This window comes from Crinia signifera, chromosome 3 (genome assembly GCF_055691185.1).
Source record: "Crinia signifera chromosome 3, ASM5569118v1, whole genome shotgun sequence".
Classification (NCBI taxonomy): domain Eukaryota; kingdom Metazoa; phylum Chordata; class Amphibia; order Anura; family Myobatrachidae; genus Crinia; species Crinia signifera.
The window spans coordinates 97,972,488-97,999,768 of record NC_139219.1 but is presented as its reverse complement, the minus strand read 5'-3'; the positions used below and the strand labels follow the sequence as shown (position 1 = coordinate 97,999,768).

The 27,281-nt window shown below is 45.7% G+C and overlaps 1 protein-coding gene across 1 annotated transcript in view; it reads left to right on the top strand.

Moving 5' to 3' along the window:
* Positions 1–8,113: 8,113 nt before the first annotated feature.
* MEMO1 (mediator of cell motility 1) overlaps positions 8,114–27,281 on the top strand; it is a 38,883-nt gene continuing 19,715 nt past the window's right edge. The window contains exons 1-3 of the mRNA XM_083176259.1: positions 8,114–8,724; positions 20,062–20,143; positions 23,639–23,707. Coding sequence (XP_083032385.1) covers positions 8,664–8,724; positions 20,062–20,143; positions 23,639–23,707 — 212 coding nt within the window. The 5' untranslated portion in view covers positions 8,114–8,663. The remainder of the gene's footprint in view (positions 8,725–20,061; positions 20,144–23,638; positions 23,708–27,281) is intronic.

The window sequence follows — 27,281 nt, the reverse complement described above, 5'->3', positions numbered from 1 at the left end:
GGTCTAGCAGCCGCGCAGAGTAGATCGGGTGCCTGCTGCCAGGATTGCCTGGGGATGGTCTCATGGGAACGCCCATAAATTGCTGCCTGTTCCCCTATGCTAATAGGGCCACCCGCCACCCCTCTCTGCCCCCTGCTCGCTGTTCTGGGTGTGTGCACACAGCGAACAGTCTGTTCACCGTGGGTGCATGCACCATGCGTATGCACGAGCAGAAATGCACATGTGCATAGTGCCACCATCGGTCCCCGTGTGAACGTACGCTGGTTGGGAAGCAACCAGAATAAGGCCCCTAATCTCTTTGGTGTCTGTAGCTGGTAACTTCCCCACACCCCACTGTCCACCATTGGCATACCCTCCAACTGTACCGATTTAGCCGGTACAGTACTGTTTTTTTTTCTGGTCTGTATCGGCTAAAATCCACTGTACCGATTGTACCAGGTTTTGATGCATCAGTGGCTCCTCCTTCGTTTCATGGCAGCTGTGACAGACAGCGTCTCTGTGAGTCCTTAATCTCCCTTCACCCACCAATAACATCCAGCCCTGGCATGTCCTGCACCCGTTCGCAGAGGTGCATTGCGGGTCCAGGCCAGCATGCATCGTATTATGACATCACACGCCGCACCGTGGACCTGCCTGTGCACTCAGGGGTTGTTTTGTGTAATACAGCATCCTGAAATCACATGCACGGTTGCTTTTTCTGGACACCGGCTGTGGCATGGGACTCGAGGTGGAGCTGTGAGGAGGTGAGTGAGAGAGTTGCATATGTGCCCTGCGATTATCAGCTACTTGGGCTGGGGGACTCCACACCCAGGTTCATCATCACTGGCCTGGGTGCTGCCATCACTCAGTGTAGAACTAGCAGAAGCCTCTGTTGGGTCTGGGCAACGGTGGCCACAACCCCTGTACCAGTGGCCACGCCCCATATATCCATGGCCACGCCCTCTTACCAATTTTTATTAATAAAATGTTGGAGGGTATGCATTGGTATAATAGAAAAAAATTGAGCTAATTTTTAATCGATCTGAAAACAATCAAAACAGGGATTTTTGTAAGAACTTACCGTTCAAATCCCTTTCTCTGATATGGTCCTGGTGACACAGCTCAACATTGGGGATGTAGGAGGGTCCGTAGGAGCCAGGCACCTATCCTAAAGCTTTTGGAGGGTAGGCTCCTCCCTTCTGCATCCCAGACTCCTCAATTCACTCTTTCAAAGCCACTGGAATACATTAACTCAGTATAAACGCCTGCACATATTATATGCACAATTTCAAAAATAACTTTTCAACCATATATAACATGAAACATCATGAACACTGGCATACTTACTGAGCGTAAGGGAGGGATTGCTGTTTCACCAGGACCATATCAGAGAAAGGGATTTGAACGGTAAGTTCTTACAAAAATCCCTTTTTATCTTTCAATGGTCCTGGTGACACAGCTCAACATTGGGACGTTCCAGAGCCGGTCCTTTGGGTGGGTACGCTCAGGTCTGCAGCTCTCATCACTGCTCGCCCGAATGATGCGTCCTCCGACGCAAACTCATGGAACCTATAGAATTTGGCAAAAGTGTGAACAGATGACCAAGTGGAGGCCCTGCAAACCTGCTCAGCTGTGGCCCCATGTCGAACCGCCCAAGAGGTGGCGACCGACCTGGTGGTATGCGCATTAATCCTGGCTGGCACAGGCCTACCAACCTTAGTATATGCAAAGGCAATAACAGAACGCAACCACCTAGCAATGGTCTGCTTAGAGGCAGGCCAACCAATCTTGTGCACATCATACAAGACTAGCAAAGTGTCAGTCTTCCTGACACCCTTCACCCTGTCCACATAAATGCGCAAGGCGCGCACAACATCCAAATTCCTCAATTTGTCCCTTTTTCTTGAACCCTCTGGGGGTTAAAACACAGGCAGAACTATCTCCTGATTCAGATGAAAAAGCAGAAACTACTTTTGGCAAAAATTGGGGTACTGTTCGAAGAACAGCCCTGTCATCATGAAAAATAAGAAAAGGAGACTTGCATGACAACGCTCCCAACTCTGATACTCTCTTTGCTGACGCAACAGCCAACAAAAATACAAGCTTCCATGTAAGGAACTTAAGGTCAGCCGACCTCAGCGGCTCAAAAGGCGCCTTTTGAAGACACTCCAGTACCAGCGATAAATCCCATGGAGCCACTGGTTGCTTGTAGGGAGGTTTCAATCGTGAAACTCCTTGCAGGAAAGTTTGCACCTCTGGTAGCAAAGCTATCCTTTTCTGGAAATAAATCGACAAGGCTGATATCTGTACCTTGAGTGATTGAAGGCTTAACCCAGACGAAAAACCATCCTGCAAAAACTCCAACAATTTTGAAAGTCGAAACCGCGATGTATGTGACTTCTGCCTTTCACACCACCTAATATAGGTCTTCCAGACCCTATAATAGTTTGCTGAAGACACTGACTTCCTAGCTTTAACCATGGTGTTAACCACAGCCTCAGAGAAACCCTTGTTCTTCAAGATGGCGGGTTCAATAGCCAAGCCGTCAAATTTAGCCGAGCTGAATCCATGTGCAAGAACGGCCCTTGGTTTAACAGATCTGACCTCAGAGGTAGACGCCACGAGTCCACAGACAATCTCTGAAGCCTCGAGTACCAGGACCTCCTTGGACAATCCGGGGCTACTAGAATCACCGGAATTCCTTGAGACTGAATTATTTTCAATACTCTCGCCAGCATTGGAAACGGCGGAAAGGCATAAAGCAGATTCCCCTCCATGGGAATAGTCATTGCATCCACTGCTTCGGCCCGTGGATCTCTTGTCCTGGCATAGAACCTGGGCACCTGATGATTTAACCTTGATGCCATCAGGTCCACCTCCGGAGTTCCCCACTTCAGTGTAATCTGATGAAACACCTGTGGGTTCAGGCTCCATTCCCCTTCTAGCAGCTCCTCCCTGCTCAGGAAATCGGCCTTGATATTCTCCACCCCCAGGATGAATATCGCTGATAACGCTGGAACATTCTGTTCCGCCCACAGGAAGATCCGGGAAACCTCCCACATGGCCAGTTTGCTGCATGTGCCTCCCTGATGATTCAGGTACGCCACAGCCGTGGCGTTGTCGGTCTGAATCCTTAAAGGAAGACCCTGCAATCTTTCTCCCGCCAGAGATATCACTTTCCACACAGCCCGCAGTTCCAGGATATTGATCGGCAAGGCAGACTCCTCCGAGGTCCATAAGCCCTGGAGGCGCAGGTCCAAAACCACTGCCCCCCAGCCCCTGAGACTGGCGTCGGTAGTGACTACCAGCCAGTCCCAGGACTGCAGAGACCGACCCCACTGAAGGGAATCCACCTCCATCCACCAATGCAGGGAAGACCGTGTCTCTGGAGACAACACTATGGCCCTTATTCTGATCTGTGCGGAAATTCCCGCATTCTTACGGAGCGGTCCGCACGCCACGGTGTTTTGCCGCGTGCGGCCATCGTCCGTAGAAACGCCCACGTGTCCTCCGCATTCGGACGGACTCACTCTTTAAGAACAGGGCGTGTTTACGGACGACATACAAACCATGCGTGTGCGGGAGAAACACTCCGATTCGGCACGGTATTACAGAGTATTACAGAGTATGCTCGGGAATACCGCATCCGACCGGGAGCCAAGCGGTGCTACCGCACGTAAGCGGAGTATTTACGCCAAACAACCCACTATGAAGTATCTTCTGCAAGACATCACATGACCCACTTATTCAATTACCTATCCTCATAAAAAACTGCTTATTTGGAAATGGAATCAATTAGATTCCAATATATCCTTACAAGCATGCCTAACACATGCATTGCACACATTAACCCTTACAGCAATTGAAGCAGCAATGGTTTCAATTAAAGCACTGACAAGCGTCCTATTAGTGAGTAATGAGTAAAGGAGTAGATTCTATTGGGTTCAGGTGTTAATGGTTGTAGTCATTAGGCGTACGTTCGCCTACCGCATGAACGAGTGGTGTCCGCAAAGCAATAGTACACTTGTGGACACCGCACATTTCAGCCCTTTTTGCTCGCGTGCATTCGGAGTGGTTTCCGAATGTACGCCCCCCAACATAAGTGTACTCCCCCGTGTCCGCCCATGTTTCCGCCCCGTTTTGCCCACTTTGAAACTACGCCCATGTGTCATTCCGCATGACGCCCATAATACGCCCCTATTTCCCGACTGATTGCGGGGACCAGTTTTGGACGGGCTTTGTCCGAACTGGTACCGAGTCAAGGCGTGGCACATGCGCGTAGCGTTCTCCACGCATGCGCAGACGCCGTAAAGACGCTATCCGTAAGAACGCGGTAAAGTCCGCATCAATCAGAATAAGGGCCTATGTGCTCTGACTTCATGGTCTGAGTATTCCCTGACCAAGATGTCAGGATGTTCCACTGGAACACCCGAGAGTGGAACCTGGCGAACTGTAGCGTCTCGAAAGTCGCCACCATTTTCCCCAACAGTTTGAGACACCTCCAAACCGATGGGCTCTGAGACGCCAGGATCTCCCGCACCAAGGAGGTCAGGTCCCTGGCCTTTGTCTCTGGTAGGAATATCCGATGTCCAAATATGGAATCACAGTGATTCCCCTCAGTCGGAGGGCCGCCGTCATTACTGACATTATTTTGGTGACTACCCTTGGTGCTGTGGCCAGACCAAAGGGCAACGCCTGGAATTGCAAATGCAGGCCTCCTATCACAAACCTCAAGAGAGCCTGATGTTCCGGATGGATTGGCACATGAAGATATGCATCCTGGACATCCATGGACGCCAAAAATTCTCCCTGGTCCAGGCTTAGCAGCACAGACCGTAGAGATTCCATCTTGAAATGGTCTACCCACAGATGGAGATTCAAGGACTTTAGATTTAAGATTGGTCTGAAAGACCCGTCTGGCTTGGGCACCAAAAACAGAGTGGAATAAAAGCCTTTCTTCCACTCTGCTCAAGGGACCGGGATAACCACCCCTTTCTCTATGAGAGATTGAGCCGCCGCCAAAAGAGCAACACGGAGCCGCGACTCCTCTGGCAGTGGTGTAGGAATGAATCTTCTCGGAGGAAGACCTTTGAAGGGAATTCTGTAACCCTGGGATACAATGTCTAGCACCCAGGAATCCCGGTCCAACAATGCCCACGCAGCCCTGAACCATCTCAGACGCCCCCCCCCACCTTGACCACCGCTGGGGTATTCCCCAGGTAGTCATGCGGAGGGCTTGTCCTCTACTTTAGTGTTTGGTTTCTTATGAAAGGAACCGAACTTTGACTTTGGGGCCTTGCCCCTGGAGGACTGAAACTTTCCCCTAAAAGACTGTCCTCGAAAGGAGGGCCGAAAGGATGGCCTAAAAGCAGAAAACCTTGAGGCCTGCTTAGCTGCAGGAGCCGGCAGGAAGGTACTTTTGCCTCCCGTGGCCTGCTTAATAATTTCTTCCAGCTCTGAACCAAATAACAGCTTTCCTTTAAAAGCTAATGCCTCTAAGGCCTTTTTTGATTCATTATCCACCTCCCAGGCTTTAAGCCAAAGCACTCTCCTGGCATTGACGGACACTGTGGAAACTCTGGAAGCCATTTTGAGAGCTTCCTCCTCAGCCTCAAGCACATACTCCGCAGCTGCTTTAAGCTTCTCATCAAGCAGCAACACACATGGAACAGCATGTAAAATTGTACACAGGTCATTGGCCCACACAATCATGGCCTTAGAGACCCAGGCTGATGCTATAAGAGGGCGTAAAGTGTAGCCTACCCCCTCAAATATTGCCTTGAGGTTACCTTCCAGCTTCTTGTCTACGGGGTCCTTAAAGGCTGCCCCCCCCCCCCCTGAACAGGTAGCACCGTGGCTTTAGAAAGCCGTGTCACAGAAGCATCTACCACCGGAACTTTTTCCCAGAGGTCTGCATGAGCCTCAGGCATGGGGCATAGACTTAAAAATCTCTTAGGCATCTGCAGCCTTTAATCGGGCGTTTTCCAAGCCCCTTCCAATAAATCCTGTAAACCTTCATCCGCAGGAAAGGTAACAGTTTCCTTACGCTGCCTTTTAAAAACACCTTTTGCAGGAGTTTTATCCTCCACAGACAAGTTCAAAGCCTGTTTAAACAGCAGTAATCAAATCCTCCACCCCTGAGGCCGAGGAATCCTCAGAGTCATCACCCTGATCCCAGGGGATGTCTGTGTACTCTCCCTTCAGCAACAAGCAATGGCACTGAATAAAACTTTTTAGGGGTCCCCACAGTATCACCATCAAATTTGTCTAACAAATCATTAAACCTGCTGATCCCCTTAGCAGTATCCTGCATGACCTGTAAGAAGCCAGGATCTGCCTGGGTCAGAGGCAAGGAGCCAGAGGACTGCTGAGATGATGACATAGGTCTCGGGGAAGCTACCAACACATCACTCTGCCTGTCCAGCAATTGCACTAAGGCATTAACAGACCTGCCCAGGGCACTGGCCCATGCAGGTTCTGATTGCTCTACCCTCTGGGGTTCACTCCCCATGGGTCTCACAGCAGCGCAAGTAATACACAAGCCCCCTTGGCCATCTGCTCAGGGACAAAATTCAGTGTACAAACACTGCAGGCGCTCAATGCATTTAGGGCTCCCTCCCCCAAAGCCACAGACTGTTGCTCAGACATGATGTAAAATTAACACAGTCACAGCGCAAAATGTACAGGCGTTTTATACAGAGCCAATGTACTCAGTCACTTATCTGTCTGAAGCGTTCACAGTGGGGAAAACGATGCCCAGGAAATCCAATCACTCTGCCAGGATCTGTCAGCCAGTTCAGCTCCGCTGCAAGCGTTCCAAATGGCGCCAAAACAGAGTGAGGGAAGAGACCAAGTCCCTGCTGCTGCGGGGTCCGCGGCTTTTGGCGCCAACCACCCCCAGACAGCCGCTCCCACTGCAGGATCTCCAAGTTCTAGTGTCTCCCCCTCTGCTGGGGACCACTTGGAACATGCCTGTAACACACTGCTGTCCTCTCATATAGGAGCTCAGTGTGTAAGCTCCGCATAAAATGGCCGCCGCCATCATGGAGCGCCTGTCCCCCATGATCCCCACCTAGCGTGAAGCCGGTTTCAGAGCGCTCCGGAGCCCAGGCAGCTTCTTAATAGAAGCTGTAAGCGCTGCACAGGGAGACCAGACAGCGTCTCCCCCGTGCACAGTGAGCTGACAGGACGCGCTTCTGTCAGCTCCTGCTGCGCTGTCAGTGTGAGGATTCACTGAGAATCCTCACACTGTGCCTACCTAGCTAGTGTAAAAGTTAATAAAATAAAAAACTCCTAACTAACTCTAATCCTTCGGCTGCTCCAGCAGCCCTTTAGAATAGCACCCACTCCAGTGGGCACCTAACACGAACTGAGGAGTCTGGGATGCAGAAGGGAGGAGCCTACCCTCCAAAAGATTTAGGATAGGTGCCTGGCTCCTACGGACCCTCCTACATCCCCAATGTTGAGCTGTGTCACTGTCACCAGGACCATTGAAAGAGAAATGGACCTTTGTTAAAAACCATGGGTGAGATTTAATAGGATGAGAGAATCAGAAAGTGAGAAATCTCCAGGTTTTTAAAGCGGCAATCATTTACACTGCAAAATCAAACTGGTTTGCAATGCTTTGATGTTTGCTCTGTACCTCTGCTATGACTATCTGATGTGTAATGTACTCAGGTTCTGCCATCTGAGGATGACTATACAGTATATCCTCTGCCCTCTTCCACTGTACAGTAAAATGATTTTCTCTATTCGCAGCTGTGCTTACCCACAGCTTAAAGTCCCACGCAGCACTGCAAACTTGCCTATCTAGCTTTAGTGGAACTACAGATCTAAGCAGCATGGGATTCTGAGAGCTGTAGTACTGTCAGTAAAGTAAACACCAGTCAGATCACATGCACCTAATTAGTCTGCCTCTTTCCCCAGAGACAGAGGATCCAATCGGTGTGCGCCCTGGTGCTCCACCCTCACCCATTATTCCCCCTGAGCCCGCACCTTTTTCGTCCGACCCAGCCCCCCTGATGACCAGTACCACTCCACTCTCTGGTCTAGCAACACTAGCAACACCAGCCGGCTTCTGACGTCACCCACCGGCACAGCCATGACGCTCCGCCCTACTCATCCAGCCACGAGCCTCAGCAGAGGAACCAATCGCAGGGCTCCCCGCCCACGTAACCTCTTCCTCTACCACCGCCCAGAGGGGCCAAACAACCAGCGCGTTTGCACTACCTCTCCCCACCTTCTCCAGCCCACCTCTATAACAAGCGTTTCAGGCCTTAAATCAGCAGTGCGAGCGGCGGGGCCCCTTTGTGTTGTTAGCCCGGCGTCCCCAGCACTGGCTGCTCTGCATCCTCCATGTAAGGAGCGGCCACAGTGACAGTATCGCGCACCGGAGCACTCTGCCCGCGTAACGTTTACACGGAGCTGCTGCCCTGTATGACGCGAGGCCGGCCGGCCGGCGGCAGCTGTGATTCCTATTCCTCGGTGTATCGGTATCGCTCGCTTTGTGCTCCGGCCGCCGCCTCCTCCTCCTCTTCTTCCTCCCAGCGGTTGTACCATTCCTCCAGCCCTGCTCCCTGCCAGGCACAGGGATCCATAGCCCGGCACAGGGTGTACGCACAGCCCGTACAGCCAACCTCCCAGCGCACCCCCGGGCACACATCATAGGCGGCTCCGGTACCAAGATGTCCAACCGAGCGCTGTGCAGAGAGGCGAGCCACGCCGGGAGCTGGTACACCGCCTCAGGTACCGGGGTGCCCGTAGGGTGGGGAACAATGTGGCCAGTGGAGCAGAATATTTGGGTTTGCAAATAACCTGTGGGAGTGCTAGCTTATTTGGCCTGTTACAGAGGTGTCATGCATGTCTCTCCGGGTAGACCCTGCTAGGTAACACTCTATAAATAAGGTAATGGCTCGGTGCAGGCCAGGGAAACATGATCTCCATTGTTCTCGCTTTGCTTTGTCCCATTTATTTTCCACATAGCATATATGAGTCTATTCAATTTGCATCCTCTAGAGGGGCACACACAAATACACTGTGCCCACTAGATCAAAAGCATAGCTGCCCATTGAGTACACTCCTATATTAGAAGGTGAGGAAATGGTTCTCCTAACCTGTGACCTCTTTGGCAAGTGGTGCCAGCCTGCCAGGGACATGTCTATGAATATTGTTGTTCAGTCATATTGTGTCTGTTCTGCAGCAAAAGCCAATGGCTGACAACATCAGCTTTGTGTCTAACTGGCCTTATGCTTGCTGCAGAGGTCACCGGTGACTGACCTCAAAACTGGGGGACACATGTATATGCTAGCCCAGTTGTGATGTCTTGTTTATACATCGTGCTAAAAATTGGTAAGTATTTATGTACTTAGTGTTCCTACTAGGATGTGGATAGATGGGCAGGGAGCATGCCCCCATTGGCGTGACTCTTGGGGGCATGTCCAGTACTTAACAGAGGTGTGGAGCTTCCCCCAATCTTTTTCCTTAATGTAAAAAGATCTAATCGAAAACACTTTAACGGATGGGGCGGCAACAGTCCCTGCTGATAGACTGCTGCCTCTACTTGAGGGGTAGGTGCAGTGGCCATAGAAACAAAAATGAGAAATTGAATCAGTGGGGATCTATGATTGTTGGTGGTTAAACACAAACTCTTTAAACTAATATACTTTATTTTTTTTTCTTCAAATTGTCTGGGTTCATGACACTGTTTCTATGTATTTTTGTTTAAAAAAAATATAAAAAAAAGCTCTACTTCTCTATTGCAATGAATGGCAGCAAGTACTGTCTGGCAGAACAAAGACTACAAAGCGGATTGTGAAAAAGGTGTGTCCAAGCATTACTGCCAATCAGGTGATGCTCAAGCAGACCTTTAAACTAACAATATGAATCAGGATGTCCTGCTGGCTATGTTTTAAATAGGAATTACTTCTTCTGTCACTGGATACACCACTCTGCAGACTATTCTCTATAGAATTGTTTGCTTTTAGCACATTAATGGAATGACTCGGCCGCAGCATGCTAGAGGCTTTCTGTTTAAGTTGGCACTGTAAGAATGTCTGTGTTGTGCTGATAAAGAACAAAAGTTTTGGGGTAACTTAGACAAAGAAGTGTATGATGGGCTTTAATTTAATATTATGCTCAGTATGTTGTTGTTGTTGTTGTTGATGAGGCAAGTAGTTTCAGTGCTGAATCATACCTTTCTCATCTGTTTTGTGGATGGATAAAATATGTGTAGAATTAACCCCTTTACATGCTTCCTTCAGGCCATCTGCATTCTACTGTAAGTAACACGGCCAAAGTTAATGCAAATTCTACAGTATGTAAATAAATCTCCTTTCCTCTAGTTGCAGGCAGACATCCCAGAGGCCTTCTGATGCAATGAACAACTTGTTTTCTTACATTTGATGTTTGTCATCACTGAACTCATAAAAAAGACCTGACACTTTAGTTTCTTCTGGTATTTTTTGTTCTTAATCTTTTCTTCTAGATAATTCCAAGTGCTATAGGCATTGTTAGCGATTCTGTGACACAAGCTGGAACATAGCACTGAAGATTGCTGGGAAGATTATGTATAACAGTACAATAACCTTGCAAGGAATAATTATGGGCACACTGAGCTACTGCAAAATGCTGCTTTTCATCTCCTAAAGCTGGCCGGCCTCCTAGCAGCTGGCGGGGGGGGTGTAAATATATTCCCTAACAATTTACATCAGAGTGGACATATGATAGCACACGATCACCTTTAAAAATCCTCCTTGTTCAGGCATCTTTCATTATTTTTATTTTATTTTTATTTATTTTTTTGGCCTTGCATGTGTCCTGCATGATCTACTTGAAGTTTAGAACTGATGCATAGGGTCAGCCAATGGGCACTGTGTGGGCACTGAGTGTGGAATGGAAAGGAGACTTGGGTGGGATTCTCTGTGAGATCTGTGACGTGAGTTGCCCTGTATTTGTTGTACTGTTGTGTACCTAATTCACATGTCAATCCTGCAAAAAGCAAATAAAGTGAGGGGGGGGTGTTCGACAGTTGAAATATTGGCACTTTGATTAAACAGGCCAAATATAAATATCACCTAAAAATGTCGAGTTTATTAACCCACCTCATTGGTTATGGGTTTATCCTTGAGATAAATTTTGACAAAAGGCATTACATTCAGGCTATGTCAGAACTACCTTTTTGAGGAAAAGAACTAGATAGTATTTAAATCATGGAGTGTTCAGTAAATTCATATCGCATTACTGGAAGTTACATCGATAGTAGTGCCTCCAATCACACTTACACAGCGTCTGTGACCCTCCGTTAACAAAAAGCATCGGTCACTCCACCCCCTCCCCATATACAATACAGACATTATCAGTAGTTCCCAGATACTACAGGCAGCACCTGTGTCTCCTTCATTCAACAGACTGCACTGCTGTGCTGTCCAGCAGACTGGCACCTTCCATCAAAATGCATCATGCCGTGGTGCTCGACTAAATCCAAATATACATATCAAAAATCAGCACTCACTGGACTGAGTCCATGAATATAAATGAATCATGCGTAGCCTATTGTACTGAAACATTTTGGAGTTTATTGCCAGTTGTCAAGTGTATGTTGTGTATTACGCCTGACGACAGTCAATAAAGCCCCAAACGCAGGAAAATTCGTGGATTGAGTCTAGCAAATGCTGTTTTGGAGATGTAGATATCTCACACATACACACAGAGAGAAACGGATATTGACAGCTGCAACGCCACTCCCGTCTGTCACATAAGCCACGGTGCTACAGTGGATTAGGAGAAGCACCTTACCGGCTCCAGGGGCTCTTCTCTTCTGTGACGACTGCGGCAGTTGCTTTACTGCTCACTGTAAAAATTACACAAGCAACGGTTATAGATGTCAGTGGCAAATGCAGGATTTCCCGAAGGGGGGTTCCAGATATATTTTATACATATAAACAGATACCATGCTATGGTGTCCTCAGACCCTTCTACCCCTGAACACACCCACACCACCACCAGTTTGTCATCCTCTCCTGGTCACTCGTGTGTTGAACCAAGCTGTGCTTTCTATTGCCAGTTTGCCCTGTAAAGGTCAGGTTTTTTTTTTTTTTATATATATATAGACAGTACTGCTGATATAGCAGGATCATAAACTGATCTGCCTTTACTACCCATTTTATACCAATCTAGGACTGTCTTGACTTGCATTTGGCCCCCACATTAAATAAGTTTAATTTGTATAGCGCACTTTCTCCAACGGGACTCAAGGCACAGACATATAAAAAAAAATGCACATAATAGAGGATGTTGGTAGTACAGTCACAGACAAAAGAAACCCTTGAGCACACAGTAAGCATAATGCAGGGTTGGTGCTGCATTTTGGATAATAACTTCCATGGGTTGTGTACTCCACCCTGACAAGGTACTAGGTGCGGCAGACATTTTAGGCGCTCTGCCTAGGATTACCCTGGGTGGAATATATTACCCCTAAAATAAATTACCTGAAATGGGTGAATTCAGTGTATGCTCAGGTCCATGTATTTTGCATCCCATCCACAAGTGTACCAGATGAGGCAGCCATGGTGGGCGCACTATGAAGATCACACTGTAGTAGGTGAGCCATACAAGGACCCAATATGCATGTACACATTAGAAGGAATATTATTGGCGGTACTTGTTTCCTAGCACGGCCACAATCTTATGGATCGTGTACCTTTAAGTTAAGGTACACGATCCACACGATGGACCCGATTTCCTTTGAAATCAGGTCCATTTTGCCGGCTAGGACGCGATGCCCCCGATTTTTCCATAGGCTTCAATGTTAAAAAATATTTTAACATTGAAATCGTGTCAGGAAAGGTAAAATATCGGGGGCATCGCGTCGGTCGGGACCATTAACATTGGTCCCGACGCGATGCCCCCGATTTTTCCATAGGCTTCAATGTTAAAATATTTTTTAACATTGAAATCGTGAGAAAATGTGAAATGGGCCAATATGACCCATTTCACATTATAGATGTCCCCGTCGTCACCCCACGATAGACGCCAACCCGAAGCGTGGCGAGCGGCGGCGGTGCGCGTCCTTCGACCTTTTCATTCCCCTACTATCCACGTCGGCGTGGAGTTGAGAATAGAATAGTGTGGCGAGCGCAGCGAGGCGAGCGCATGCGTATAACTTCACAGGTATACGCGGCCCCACGCGGGGCTCGCTGCGCTCGCCACGCTTCGGGCTCGGTGGCTCGCTGCGCTCGCCACACTATTCTATTCTCAACTCCACGCCGACGTGGATAGTAGGGGAATGAAAAGGTCGGAGGACGCGCACCGCCGCCCCTCGCGGGCTCGCTGCGCTCGCCACGCTTCGGGTTGGCGTCTATCGTGGGGTGGTGGTTTACGCCGTTAAATTTGGGGGGGTTGGGAATATTTTACATTGAATCCAATGTAAAATCGGGTCCCAGGGACCCGATTTACATTTCATTCAATGAAAAAATTGGGTCGAAGGTCGCGTCGATCGCATCGCATGCGACCAAATCGCATGCGATGCGATCGACACGACCACCCCGATGTAAATCGGTGTGGCCGTGCTAGGAAACAAGTACCTTATTGGCAACTCTTTGTAGCTATGTGAATGGTCAGGAAACATCCACATTGATGGTACATCTTCTTCAATTTGTGTTTGTTCTAACGAGTTAAAAATATTTTAAATAATTCAAGAGATTGAGAAATAAAACTTTAAAACTGCAGATGTTCAGAATTTTTATGAATGAGCACAAATTACAAGTTTAATAAAACTGCAAATGAGCGTAACCTTATATGTAATGGTGGAATGCTACTAGCCTTTACTGGTGAATTGAAAGAAATACATTTCATTATGTGGGTTATTTTGCTTACATAATGTGGGAGTTAAGGTGCCCACACACTAGACCATGGGTCTTCAAACTGTGGCCCTCCAGATGTTGTGAAACTACAAATCCCAGCATGCCTTGCCACAGTTTGGCTTTAAGGAAATGTAAAAACTGTGGCAAGGCATGCTGGGATTTGTAGTTTCACAACATCTGGAGGGCCACAGTTTGAAGACCCATGCACTAGACAGATCTGTGATCTTAAGATTTCCCTTGAACTCCCTGTCAGTCCTGGACAAAAGATTTTGTGCAAAGAGTACATTTTGACAAAGATTTATTTTAAGATTTCAGAAAAACATTAACCCATTCAGTGTTATGCCCAGACATTTTCAGTGGTATACCACTGTGCTGCTGGTGCTGGCTCCCCCGGAAGAGTTCCATGCATGCTACAGACATGTAGGTGTGCGCCATCGTCGCTCACCCTGTCGACCGCACAACCTGAACGCCCAAACACTTGAGCACCTGAACACACACCCAAGCGCCCGAATACCTGGGTGCTAAAGTGTGCCCATATACAACAGCACCCAAATAGCCGAGGGCACCTGCGTATACCCGAATACGCCTGAACTCTACCGAGCATACGAATATCCGAATCTATGACCTCCCGAACTTGCCTGAGTGTGCCTGAACCAAGTGCCAAATCGTTAAAGAGCTCTCCCGAGGAGCTCAGGGGAAATTGGGTCCAATTTGTCCTCTGGACAAGTCAGACTAGTGTATGGGGGCTTTAAGAGCAAATTATCCAGTGCAAAGATCCATGGGAGAGGGCATCAGATTGCGATCAGCTGTTTTCTGACCGATTTTGCCGTAAAAACGGCCGACCGATCGAAAAATTGCTTGAGTTCTTCCAAGTCTCAGGGATAAATAGGCCCCTAACATGTATAAAAGTTTCTGTCACTCATGTAGTGCCACTACTACTTTTTAGATCATTTATAGTTCTGTACACATGGAGCAATTGGTCGCTGATGAAAACGAGACACTGCCGGGGGAATCTGTTGCCTCTGCTGTCTGCCTTGCTAGGAGCTGGCCTGCAGATCTGACATGTACTATGTATAGCATTGGATCCTGCAACATTTTGCAGGAGAATTGCAGTTTTGCCTTTGTTGCAGTCTGTCATTGTTGCAGTCTGTCACCTTATATCTCAAGGTGCCCATACACGATGATCGCACCTGTTATGGGCTGCATGCGATGCAATTCAAGGGCAGAACAAAAAGTAGGTGCAGCATGTACTTTTTGTACTGTACGATGAGATGCCCGAGGGAGCTCGTATTGCATCGCACGTGTATGGGCACCTTCACTGTGATCTCTTCTTATTCCACAAACTTGCAGCTGTACCTTTCTCATTCACCTGCCACATACTTATTCATTTACCAGTTCATTTTCATACTCTTCTTTTGCACTATAGACTTTGGTTTTGTTTTTTGCCTGCCTTAGTCCGTAAAAGAAAGAAACTACTTTAATTCTAGATTTTTTTTATTAGATTTTTGAGCCTAAAAGTACCACTTTATCCCTACTGTATTTTTTTTTTCCTCCAGCCTCTAATTTAAATGGGTGAGATTAGATTACCGATGGTGGGTTACCATAAATGTGGCATCTGTGTGCATGTTGTCAGAATAAGATGACTTGCTAATAGACTCCACTCCTTAATCTCCAGTCCTGTGGGGTTTGGGATCTGTATAATAAAGATCATTTGTTAGGCTACATTTGTGTTTTAATGGGTTTGTTTCTTAAATTAAGCTGTTTTCACTATTTGACTGGGCCTGCAATATGCAAATTAAGAAGATGTACGGTGCCCAACTTGTTTCCTTTTGGCAGGTGTTTTGTATTGTTAGTCATAGCAGCAGTGGTGTAACTAGAGATTGCGGCAACTATAGCAAAATCTATAAAGCTCTCGACTCATTGGCACAGCAATATTAAAAAACACACTTGGCCCCATATGATAAAAGGACAGATGGGACAGGACCAGGACAACGTTGATGGGACAGAAAAGAGAGTGGATGGAACAGGGGTTGGAAGAGATACATGACAAGCCAGGGACAGTTTAAAGAGGGGAGGACCAATATCACAGGGTCAGGATAAATGTGACAAGGAGAGAGTAAGGACGGATGGTACTGGTACCAGACAGAACAGGAGCCACAGGAAAAAAGGGTGTTATGGACCTGACAGTGGGGATAGGGACAGGACAGTAATGGAAGAACAAGATATTAGCAAATACAGAACGGACAGGATAAAGGTGACATGAGCAGGGCTAGAACAGGTATCTGGGACAGGAAATAATTAAAAACTGACAGGGCAACGAGAACATAGCGTCAGGTCAGAGGGGAAAGGGTCATGATATTGATGGCCGTTTTCTGAACAGATGGGTCAGGAGAGAGGGGTGACAGGATATAGGTGCCAGGGACAGGACAAATGTTTTTGTTTGTTTTTTGCTAAGTGCCTGGACACAGAGCATAGCTCCACCCTGACACCTGTGAAGCCCCACCTCCAGATTCTGATTGGCCCATCGGCCAGTCAGTCAAAGAAAATGGATGACCATTGATAGGTAAAAAATATTTGATCGTCATCCATTACATAGTTTATCATCATTGATGGCTGGTTGCAGTATTGCCATTGATAGTGACAGCACTGATGGCCATTCCTAATCCACTGTGGAGCATGGGCTGCTCACCAACAGTTGACCTCCACCAGCACTGTTCGATTTGTAATGCTGGCCACACATCAGACCAACTTTCCTCCAATCATCCAACTAATTGGTTGGTTGGACTGAATATCTGGTACTGTATGGGGGCAAATGCCAATAAACAATTTGCTCACAAACTCAGGAAAATGGACAAAAACATTCAGTGAAATTGTTTAAATCAAATAGGTCCAACTACAGTACATTGTCTGAGTGACAGTTGTTGTCCATTTTCCGATTTGAGAAACAAATGACTTAATTACAAATTACATTTGTTCCTATCCAGTACCAGGTTTTTATTCCATCCAACCAACTAGTTGGATGGTTGGAGGAAAGTTGGTCTGATGTGTGGCCAGCATCAGTCAGCCTAAGCCACACTTCAGGATTCTCATGATGACGCATTCTTCATCTTGCACATCTTTTCTGACAACAAACAGGCTCTTCTACACTTGGATGGTGGCTGACACCCTTGTACAGTCCTGATGGTGACCCACCCACCCCTCCTTCCTACTAAGGGCTTCAACCCAGCAAGCTAAAAAAAAAAAAAAAAAAAGTGGGAGGAAAATAGTCTAAAACAGATTGACCCACTTAAAAAGATGAGAGGTCTGTAATTTCCATCATAGGTACACTTCAATTGTGAGAGACAGAATGTGAAAAAAAAAAAATCACATTGTATGATTTAAAAAAAAATTATTTGTATATTCTTGCGGAAAATAAATATTTGGACACCTACCAACCAGCAAGATCTCTGGCTCTCACAGACCTGTTACTTCTTTTAAGAAGCTCTTCTACCCTCCACTCATAACCTGTATTAATAGCAACGGTGAGGAATCAGCCCAGAACTACACGGGGGAATCATAAAGGTTACAATTAATAACACTACGTTGTCATGGATTCAAATACTGCAGCACCTGAAAGATCCCCCTGCTTAAGCCAGCACATGTCCAGGCCCATCTAAAGTTTGCCAGTGACCATCTGGATGATCTAGAGGAGGATTGGGAGAATGTCATGTGGTCAGATGAGGGCAAAATATAACTTTTTGGTAGAAATGCCACTCACCGTGTTTGGAGGGATGAAGAATGATAAGTGGCATCCCAAAAACACCATACTCCCTGTGAAGCATGGGGGTGGAAACATCATGCTCTGGAGCTTCTTTTCTGCAAATGGGACAGGACACTGATCCGTATTATGGAGAGGATGAATGGGGCCATGTATCCTGAGATTTTGGCCAAAACCCTCCTTCCCTCAGTAGGAGCATTGAAGATGGAACGTGGCTGGGTCTTCTAGCATGACAACGACCCCAAATGCACCGCCCGGGCAAAAGGAGTGGCTCCATAAGAAGCATTTCAAGGTCCTGGAGTGGCCTAGCCAGTCTCCAGACCTCAACCGACAACCCAATTGAAAATCTGTGGAGGTTGTTGAAAGTCCGTGTTGCCTGGCAACAGCCCCAAAACATGACAGATCTAGAGAAGATCTGCATGGAAGAGCGGGCCAAAATACCTGCTACAGTGTGTGTAAACCTGGTCAAAAACTGTAGGAAATGTTTGACCTCTGTAATTGCCAACCAAGGATATTGAGTTTAACTTTTTGCTTGTCCAAATATTTATTTTCTGCAATAATATACAAATAAATTACTTAAAGATCGATCATTGTGATTTCTTTTTTTTTTTTTTACATTCTGGGGGGAAATTTGTAAAAAAATAGGTGTAAAAATAGGTGTATTTGTGTCCAGAAATACTTATTTTTGACATTTACTATCCCCAAAATTTGGCAATTCGTAATCGTATTGATGTTCTATCAATACGAATACGAATTGCCGTATTTTCGGGATAGTAAATGTCAAAAATAAGTGTATTTCTGGATTCAAATACACCTATTTTTTACAAATTTCCTTTAGTAAATTTCCCCCTCTGTCTCTCATAGTTGAAGTATACCTATGATGGAAATTGCAGACCCCTCTAATCTTTTTAAGTGGGTCAACTTGCACAAGCGGTAGCTGTCCAAATATTTTTTTGCCCCGCCGTAAAAAATACCATTTATACATTTAAGTTTAGAACACTAGTTTTGTTAGTAAATTGGTACTGTGGAGTGCGGCACTGCTTGATCTATACGGATATTGAAAGTAACTAGCCTAAAAGTATGAAGCCTGCTTTCACTGACAAACCAATTTATATGTGAGTAATTATGTCCCACTTTTGCACCTGCAACTTTTCTTCGAGTCTGACCAATGTTTTAAAGAGAAAACTACTGTTATGTTATGGTCAGATGCAACTAGTGAGAAATGTCCACTGGGTGGCTGCTTTAGTGATCTTTGTAGCACCCTGTACCTTTTGAAACCCATGCAGTTTCCTGCCTGGGGTTCCTCCTAGAACAGTCTGGTCTGTATCTCACTATTGATATACAGACCAGATTGTGCTAGAAGCACTAGAGTAGAGCGCAACACCACAGGCAGGAAAGAGGGACTGCATGGGTTTTGATAGGTGCAGGGTGCTGGATTGAACATTAAAGCTGTGTAAACACTAGGCAATGTGTGTATCTGGCAATACGGCAGTGGGGTACCGGCATTGTCAAGTGCACACACACTTGCCAGTGGGGGGAGGATCGAGGGTCTTGCTGCAGCATGGTCATCATTAATGAGGTCCTCCCTTGTGTGTACAGAACAGACATTAACTACATTCAATGTACTGAACAGAGACATTAGGGGGTTGTTAATGATGAGCGGAGCCTAAGCATGGATCGCTAATCAGAGAATTCGCAAATTGAGTGATTATCTTCTTACTGTGCATGCGTGAGGGGAATTAGCGTCTGAAAATGAATATGGATCGTAAAAGCAATTGAGCCGCAGTTTGACTGACAGGAAACCAGTGTTTTTTCATTGTGTTTGGGGAAAAAAAATGCATGCGCGCCCAAGCATTTTTGAGGAGGGTCTATGTCATCAGCGATATCCACATCCACCCTGTCCCAGTCGTTGCCTCAAACCTACTTTTTGCACAGATGACAAAGTCTCTGGGTAGCGGTTAGTGATCCATTCACAGTTAATCTGGGTGGCAGTTTTCTCTTTGCCGTCCACTGCAAATTCTCTGATTTTAGATATCCATGGTGAATTAAGCCCCTTTAGCATTGTACATAACTAACTACAGGGGGCCGCTCTAATTGCACTGGCTGATGGCAATCAGACAGGTGGGGGCAGGACATGGATGCTTTGGCATCTCACATGGTTGCACATCCATTGCCGAGAATGGCCTCGCGAGCATCTCGACATGCGCTCCCCGTACTGGTGCAGGCTGGCGGTGCGATGTGAGACGCTCTAATGACAGCGGCCCCATCTGTAGGCCTTTTTTGTTATTCCAAAAGTAACTGAATTGCTTGTGCAGCATGTTGGAGATCGTGGGTGTATAATGTCTGGGCAGTGTCTAAGTATTCGTAGCATGGGCAAAAAATAAGTTAATTCATTTAAAAGTGAAGGATGAAATTAATGAGTGTAAGAGTGACTAATGTTTGTGGGTTTTTTTTTTTTTTTTTTAGGACCCCAGCTGAGCGCTCAGTTGGATGGTTGGCTGTCCCAAGCACAGACCTCTAAAAGACCTGCTAGAGCCATTATTGCACCGTAAGTATGGTTTCATTAAAATATATACTTTACCTGACACATATTAGCCTTTAGATGGCAACACACCACCTGATAACCAGAAGTTTGCGAGCATGAGTGAGAAATATTAGACATTGGCACTATTATCAGACACACATTTGCATAAAGCCAGTTTCAGCCTGTTCATGGTTCTCTTCACAGACAGTTCTCATGGATGCCTTTTAGAGTCAGGACAAGATACGGTACTTGTTTCCTAGCACGGCGCCACCGATTTTGATTGTAAGCATCGGGTCGGAAAAATCGCGTCGATCGCATCGCATGCGATGCGATCGACCCGATTTTTACATTGGAATCCATGTGAAATGGTCCCTGAGACCAGATTTTGATTTTAATGTAAAATGCCCCAAAACACCCCATTTTCATAGAAACCCCCCCTGATGTTGCAAATGCCCCCCATTGTTAACGCCACCACGGTATTGACGCCAACCCGAAGCGTGGCAAGCCCGCGAGGGGCGGCGGTACGCGTCCTCCAACCTTTTCATACCCTTACTATCCACGTCGGCGTGGAGTTGAGAATAGAAAGTGTGGCGAGCCCGAAGCGTGGCGAGCGGATGCGGATACCTTCACAGATATCCACGTCCCCTCGCGGGCTTCACAGGTATCCACGTCCCCTCGCTGCGCTCGCCACGCTTCGGACTCGCAACACTTTATATTCCCAACTCCACGCCGACGTGGATAGTAGGGGTATGAAAAGGTCGCTGCGCTCGCCACGCTTCGGGTTGGCGTCAATACCGGGGTGGCGTTAAAATTGGGGGGGCATTAACCATTCTTTTTACACATATTCAATGTAAAATGGGCCATATTTGCCCATTTCACATTGTTACCTATGTAAAATCGGGTTTATTATAGTGGCCCGCGATCAACCCGATTTTCACTTTAAAACTAATTTAACATTGTTCCCTATGGGAAAATCGCGTTGATTGCGCCGGTCGCATCGCGGCCCCTTATTAAGGGCTGCGATGGACGCGATCAACGCGATTTTCACTTTTACCGGCAATTGAGCTTGTTAAAGTCAGAAAATCGGGTCCATCGCATGCCTTAAGTACCTTAACTTAAGGCATGCGATGAACCCCGACGGGCGCCGTGCTAGGAAACAAGTACCCAAGATACTTCCTCATCTTTGCGGCCACCGCTTATGCTATGGAACTTACGTAGCGTACAGCGAGCTGCGAGGATTATTTTCGGGGTCCACGCCACCCTCCTGTGTCCACGCCACCATCTATTACCACTCGTAAAATTGTGGCAAGCGGAGCGAGCCACTGAGTCCAAAGCGTGGCGAGCGGACAATCGTGATCCACGTAGCGGCTAACGTAACTGGCGTAGCGGTAGTCGTAAAGTTGAGGAAGTACCCAGGTAACTAGTGTAAAGGTGGGAACACACTGTATGGTATTGGTCAATGATAAGCATATATCTTAGCAATATCATTGTGCATATCGTTCAGTGTGTACCCATTATATCGTTAACGATGCATGCTTCCACGGATCGTTAATTATAATCCCTATCGTCTCGTCTGAACATTCAGTCATATCTGCCAATATAGTAAGTTACTGCAGGTTCGGCGGGGGTCCCGGTGACATAACTGAACTATATTGTTCAATGTTTTCCCTGCGGGTCGTTCATTTCGTGGCACTGCCAATATCGTTCACAATATCCCCGGTGCGTATCGTGTATATACTGTATATATATATTGTGTACGGGGCATAAAACAGTGGCTCCCAAACTTTCTTGAATCACGCTACCCTGAAATATCAGCATTTAACAGCTCTGCTGGGCCAAAAGTTGCTTATTGGCAAATTCAGCTAAAATTATTAAATTAAGTACATTTGTGCTTACCGATCATTCTTGGAGGTGGACAGGGTATATTATATATTTTGTCAGCCACTATTACTGGATATATTTATCTTAAAGTTTGTTTTTGGTACTGGGCCAACAACCCCTTCAATTGCCTCGCAGCACTGCAGGTTACCCCAGAATCCAGTTTGGGGACCAATGCAGTAAGAAATTACGGACCGTATCTCTGTTAATTTAGGTTATGAAGTCATATACCAAAACTGAATCAGATCCTGATTCTAAACATATATACATTAACTTGGAGGCAACCCATCTTGGGTTATATTTCGGACACTGAGTGCTGGTAGGCCTATTAGAGGTTGGGCTGTCTTAACATTTTTACCATATTTTAACCCATTCATTTTGGGATAAAAACAAAAAGTATTCTACATCTGCTTGACTTTCCTGACAGCAAAGTACTTGGTTGCCCAGTCTTTACATGTGTTCTTAGCATGAAAATATGAGCTAGGGATTGGGATTATGAGCACCTCTAGTCGTCTTTTCACTCAAATGCTTTCAGATACAGGAGATAAGCTGTAATAGTTTGTCAGGGATTGCTGTCTACTTATACAGCAGTTCATTAACTTGTGTTAGATATTTTTATTGAAGAATATTCTGTGTTGTGGTTATAACAAGTAACGAGTGGTACTGTAGTTGTTTTTTGTCATTATTTTAGTATTGTTTTCTCTACGGTGTTGTGTATCTTGCTATTGTATTTTTGCATCTCTTCACTTTGTTTCCCCTTCTTATTTGTTTACTTTTTTCTGTACCCCTCCCCTGAAAAACTTTAATAAGGAGTCTTTTTTACATCCAACCTACCTTTAAAAATAAAGTCGAGGGTGGCATAGGTAAGCCATACCACCTGAAAATCGTTGTGTTTTTTTTTTTTTTTTTTTTTTTAATATCTTGAAATGTAATCATCTCTGGCAGCTAATTGAAGTTGCTAATTTCAACGTTTTCGCATGACTTTATAAATACCTACTGAGGCTACTACAGAGATAAAAGCGTCAGCACTATTTGCCCCCACATTTTATGCATTGAAAAATATATGTATTTGCCCTTACTCCTAGTCATAGTAATTGTATGCTTTGCTTCATACCTGTCACTCTTACCAGTGCGCTGATGTATCAGCCCTATCCCTGGTGCAGGAACTTCCTCCTGAAATCAGTTAAAGCTATGTGTATGCACAACAACGCATGGACTGCGATGCTGCGGACAATCCCCCAACATACTCAATATCCTTCCACAAAAGTCCTTAGCATTCTACTCTGAATCAACCCCCCTATATTCAACGTGCCTTTCTGGTTAGGTGAGTACAAGCTATCCATGGTGCTAGTATATGCATCACTTCAGGTCCAGGGTACTGTGCCGGTCACCTTGGTAACCAGTTTTGTTGTATGTATGCACAAGTGTGAGTGTAACCTTATTGGAAATCACTGTCTCTGGATATTGAGTGGCAGTTTAATTGACATTGATTTTAAAATAAAATGGCTTACATTAATGTTTCTGTGACTTCATTCAGTGAGTCAAAACTTCTACTGTATGTTGAAATAAATCAAATTGATGTTAATGTTTCATTCTGTACACCAGTAATAAACTATTTCCATAATCTTTTTGGTCTTCTAGACATGCTGGATATACCTACTGTGGATCCTGTGCTGCTCATGGGTACAAGCAAATAGACCCTTCAATTACGTAAGTGTTGCTAAATGCATTTTGCTGAGGTATATTATGACATTGGAGTCCCTTATTTATCCACCTTAACCTGAGCTGGTTCACAGTAGAATTATTTTGTACACAAGGCCAGCACATAGTTCCATCTTGAAGTTGATATGTAGGCCTACTTTCACCACCCTGTAATAAAGGGTGGATCTTGCGCATCCAAGTTTTTTTATTTTTTTTTCTGCCTATGTTACACTCTAAGAAAAGTATATTCCTAAGTCAGTGTAACATAACATTCTATTGACATTTTGTTTCCCCTATACAATTTATATACACAAAAAAATGATCTAATCTTGAACTGGTTACACTGACATCACCAACAGAAAGTTGCTTGGCTTTCAAATTGAGCTCATTTCTAGTACATTGTGAAACCGTGAATTTAAGGCAGTGGTTAATGTGGTCAGCAAATTACTACAAATAGCATTCCTCGTCCAGTTACACTTCCTAATAAGCCCTGTAATGCTCATTACTGGCCAGTGCACTAATTAACGGCAAATTGTGTCACTGAACCCAACAGCCCTGTGATTTTACAGTGTTTGTGGCCCGGAAAATGGATCATACAGTATATGAACATTCCTAAAAGCAAAAAAATATGTAAATACTTGAAACCTACTCCCTTGCTCGCTGATTTTTTTTATTTTTCCTTTGGCTTTAATCTACTGTTGCAGCACCGAGCTAGAAATCTGCTGCTTTCTTTTTGTTCCCAAGTTAAGGTTTGTGTTCTATTTTGATGACATCATGCACCATCTGTTGTATGTTCATATGATTAGCAATTCACATACCAATGCAGAAATGGGTTGGACTTCAATTCTACAGCTCTTTAACTGAAGGGTCCAAGCTGTTAACCTATATAATGTTTCATTTGGGCAATTTGAAACCTACTTTGAAAAAATGTTAGCAGCAGGTAAAATAATCTGGGCGATCCCTGCTCCCTATTTTATTTTTGTTCTGAATTGCTTATATGCTTTATTTGATCATTCACAAGGCAAACATACTTAAGCTGTGTACACACGGGGGCGATAGGGGCTGAAATCGCTGGAAATATGGTCGCTGGCGACCATATTGCCAGTGATGGGAGTGTTCCCCAGGCGATAAATCGCCGGGTGCGCGCTCCCGTTTTCAGCCCCGTTCTAATCGCTGGTCGCAGGAGCTTGCTCCTGCGACCAGCTGATTACCTCTGCAGCACCGCATCTCTGGTCGCTGATGAAAAGGAGAAACTGAGCAATATATCTCCCCCGTGTGTACGGGGCTTTACCCATCACCTCTTCTAGAATGATTTGTATTCCTGCATCAACAGCTCAGTCAGGATAGATAAGCTTTAGGAATGTGGTGATTCAGCAAAGTCATTACTTAACATAAAGGACTTTTATAGCACAACCTTTGTTATCCCTCTTTTAACAATCTACGAATTGTTAATGCCTTATATACAAAGAGAATTTCTCACAACATGGGTTATACATAGACCAACAACTGGAACCATAATAGTAAGTCCTTTTTTTTTGGGCAGTACCTTTTGTCTATTTATCCACATAAGCGTTTACCGTATCTGTGAACAAGCTTTAGAATCCCCTTGTTGTACCTCGCTGCCTCCACTCCATTGGAGCAGTTGTTGAATGCAACCCAATAACTCATCATTTCCTAACCGTTTTCCACCCAGGAGTTTTTTTAAAATTGCATAGAGCAAATTCTGGACTATAGGCTGGATGATTGACAGCCTCCCACCCAAAGCTGTCACAAATAATGGGATTTTAATCCTACTTCATCATACACATTTTTCCATTATTGAACATTTCACACTTTCTCACAACCTCATACAACTGCTTTAATTGCAGATGAATGTCATCAGGTCCGCCTTTTCGCACATTCAGAAATTGAATACCACCCCTCACTTCAGTCGAAGGGTTTAAGTTTTAACTCATACCCTGTTCTCACTGCAGCCAAATTCCCGGGTCTAGCATGTAGACCCGGGAATTTTCCTTTTAACACTGGATTTTTGGCAGTGTGAACAAGTCGCATACCCGGATCTCAGACAGGGGTAAAACCCTTCTTTTTACCCGTGTCTGAGATCCGGGTATGCAGACAGGGGTTGACCCGTTCACACTGCCGAAAAACCCGTGTTAAAAGGCAAATTCCCGGGTAGAACTTCTTCACCTGGGAATTTGCCTTGCAGTGAGAACGGGGGTCCAGCGCAGCAGTCCCAGGCATTTTAATGCTGGGGAAAAGCCGTGTATTTCTCACTCGCAGTGAGAACACGGCATCACAGAACATTTAGGCTACAAGTTAGGGACATTGCCTGACCATGAATTGGGGAGGGCGAATGACTATGGGAATTATCCTTGTATATAATCTCGGGATCGGAGGGATCCTGGGATTTGACCCCAAAATTGCTGGGATTTGAATCCCAGGATTGAAGTTTCCAGTACTGTGATTAGACTGTGCATGTGCAGTCTAATACCGGTTTGCATCTGAACACCCACTTAAATGCTGCCCGGCTTCTCCTGCCTCTGGCTGTACGGCTCTGCGCAGCATGACGTGGTCAAGTCACGCTGCGCAGCCCGCTGGTCGCACTGCTGCTCCCTGGAATCCTGGTATAACTAATTTTTCAATCCAGATTCCTGGGATTGAAAAAATGGCCCGGGATTGTCATCCCTCCTTGTATGTTGATTGACTATAATTAAAATAACCATTTTTAATAACACACACACACAAAAAAGACACGCCATAGATTTTGTTAAAAAATTCACTTAATTTATTAAAGTTGCAAAAAAAAAAAAAATATATATATATATATATATATATATATATATATATATATATATATATATATATATATATATATATATATATATACATATATATATATATATACAAGATACACACACACACACACACACACACACACACACACACACACACACACACACACACACACACACACACACACACACACACACACACACACACAGGTTGAGTATCCCGTATCCGTATATCTCTTATCCGAATTATTCCAAAAACCGTGGTTTTTGGAATCATTCGAATTTTTTTTTTATTTTTTTTATACCCCCCCCCCCCATACCCTCTTTTCATACTTACCAAGTCCCAGGACGTCCACAGCAGGCCTCCGGCATCGTCTCCAGCGGTCCCAGGAATGCATTGCGCGAGTGTGCGCGCGCGCGCCGGTGACGTCACCGGTGCGCGCGCACACTCGTGCAATGCATTCCTGGGACCGCTGGAGACCCGGAGAAGATGCCGGAGGCCTGCTGTGGACGCCCGGGGACTGCGTGGACGCCGAGGGACCACCGGACACCATCAGGGGACAGGTAAGTATGGCTAAAACAATTTATTCCAAAAACCGGAATATTCCCCTATCCGGAATGCTCGTGGTCCCGAGCATTTCGGATAGGGGATACTCAACCTGTGTGTGTGTGTGTGTATGTATGTGTGTGTGTGTATATATATATATATATAATAAATAATGGAGTTTTAGTTCATGAGTTGGTCATTGCATTTAAGCTTGCAGCCCATCACCAAGGGACCCCATTTTACT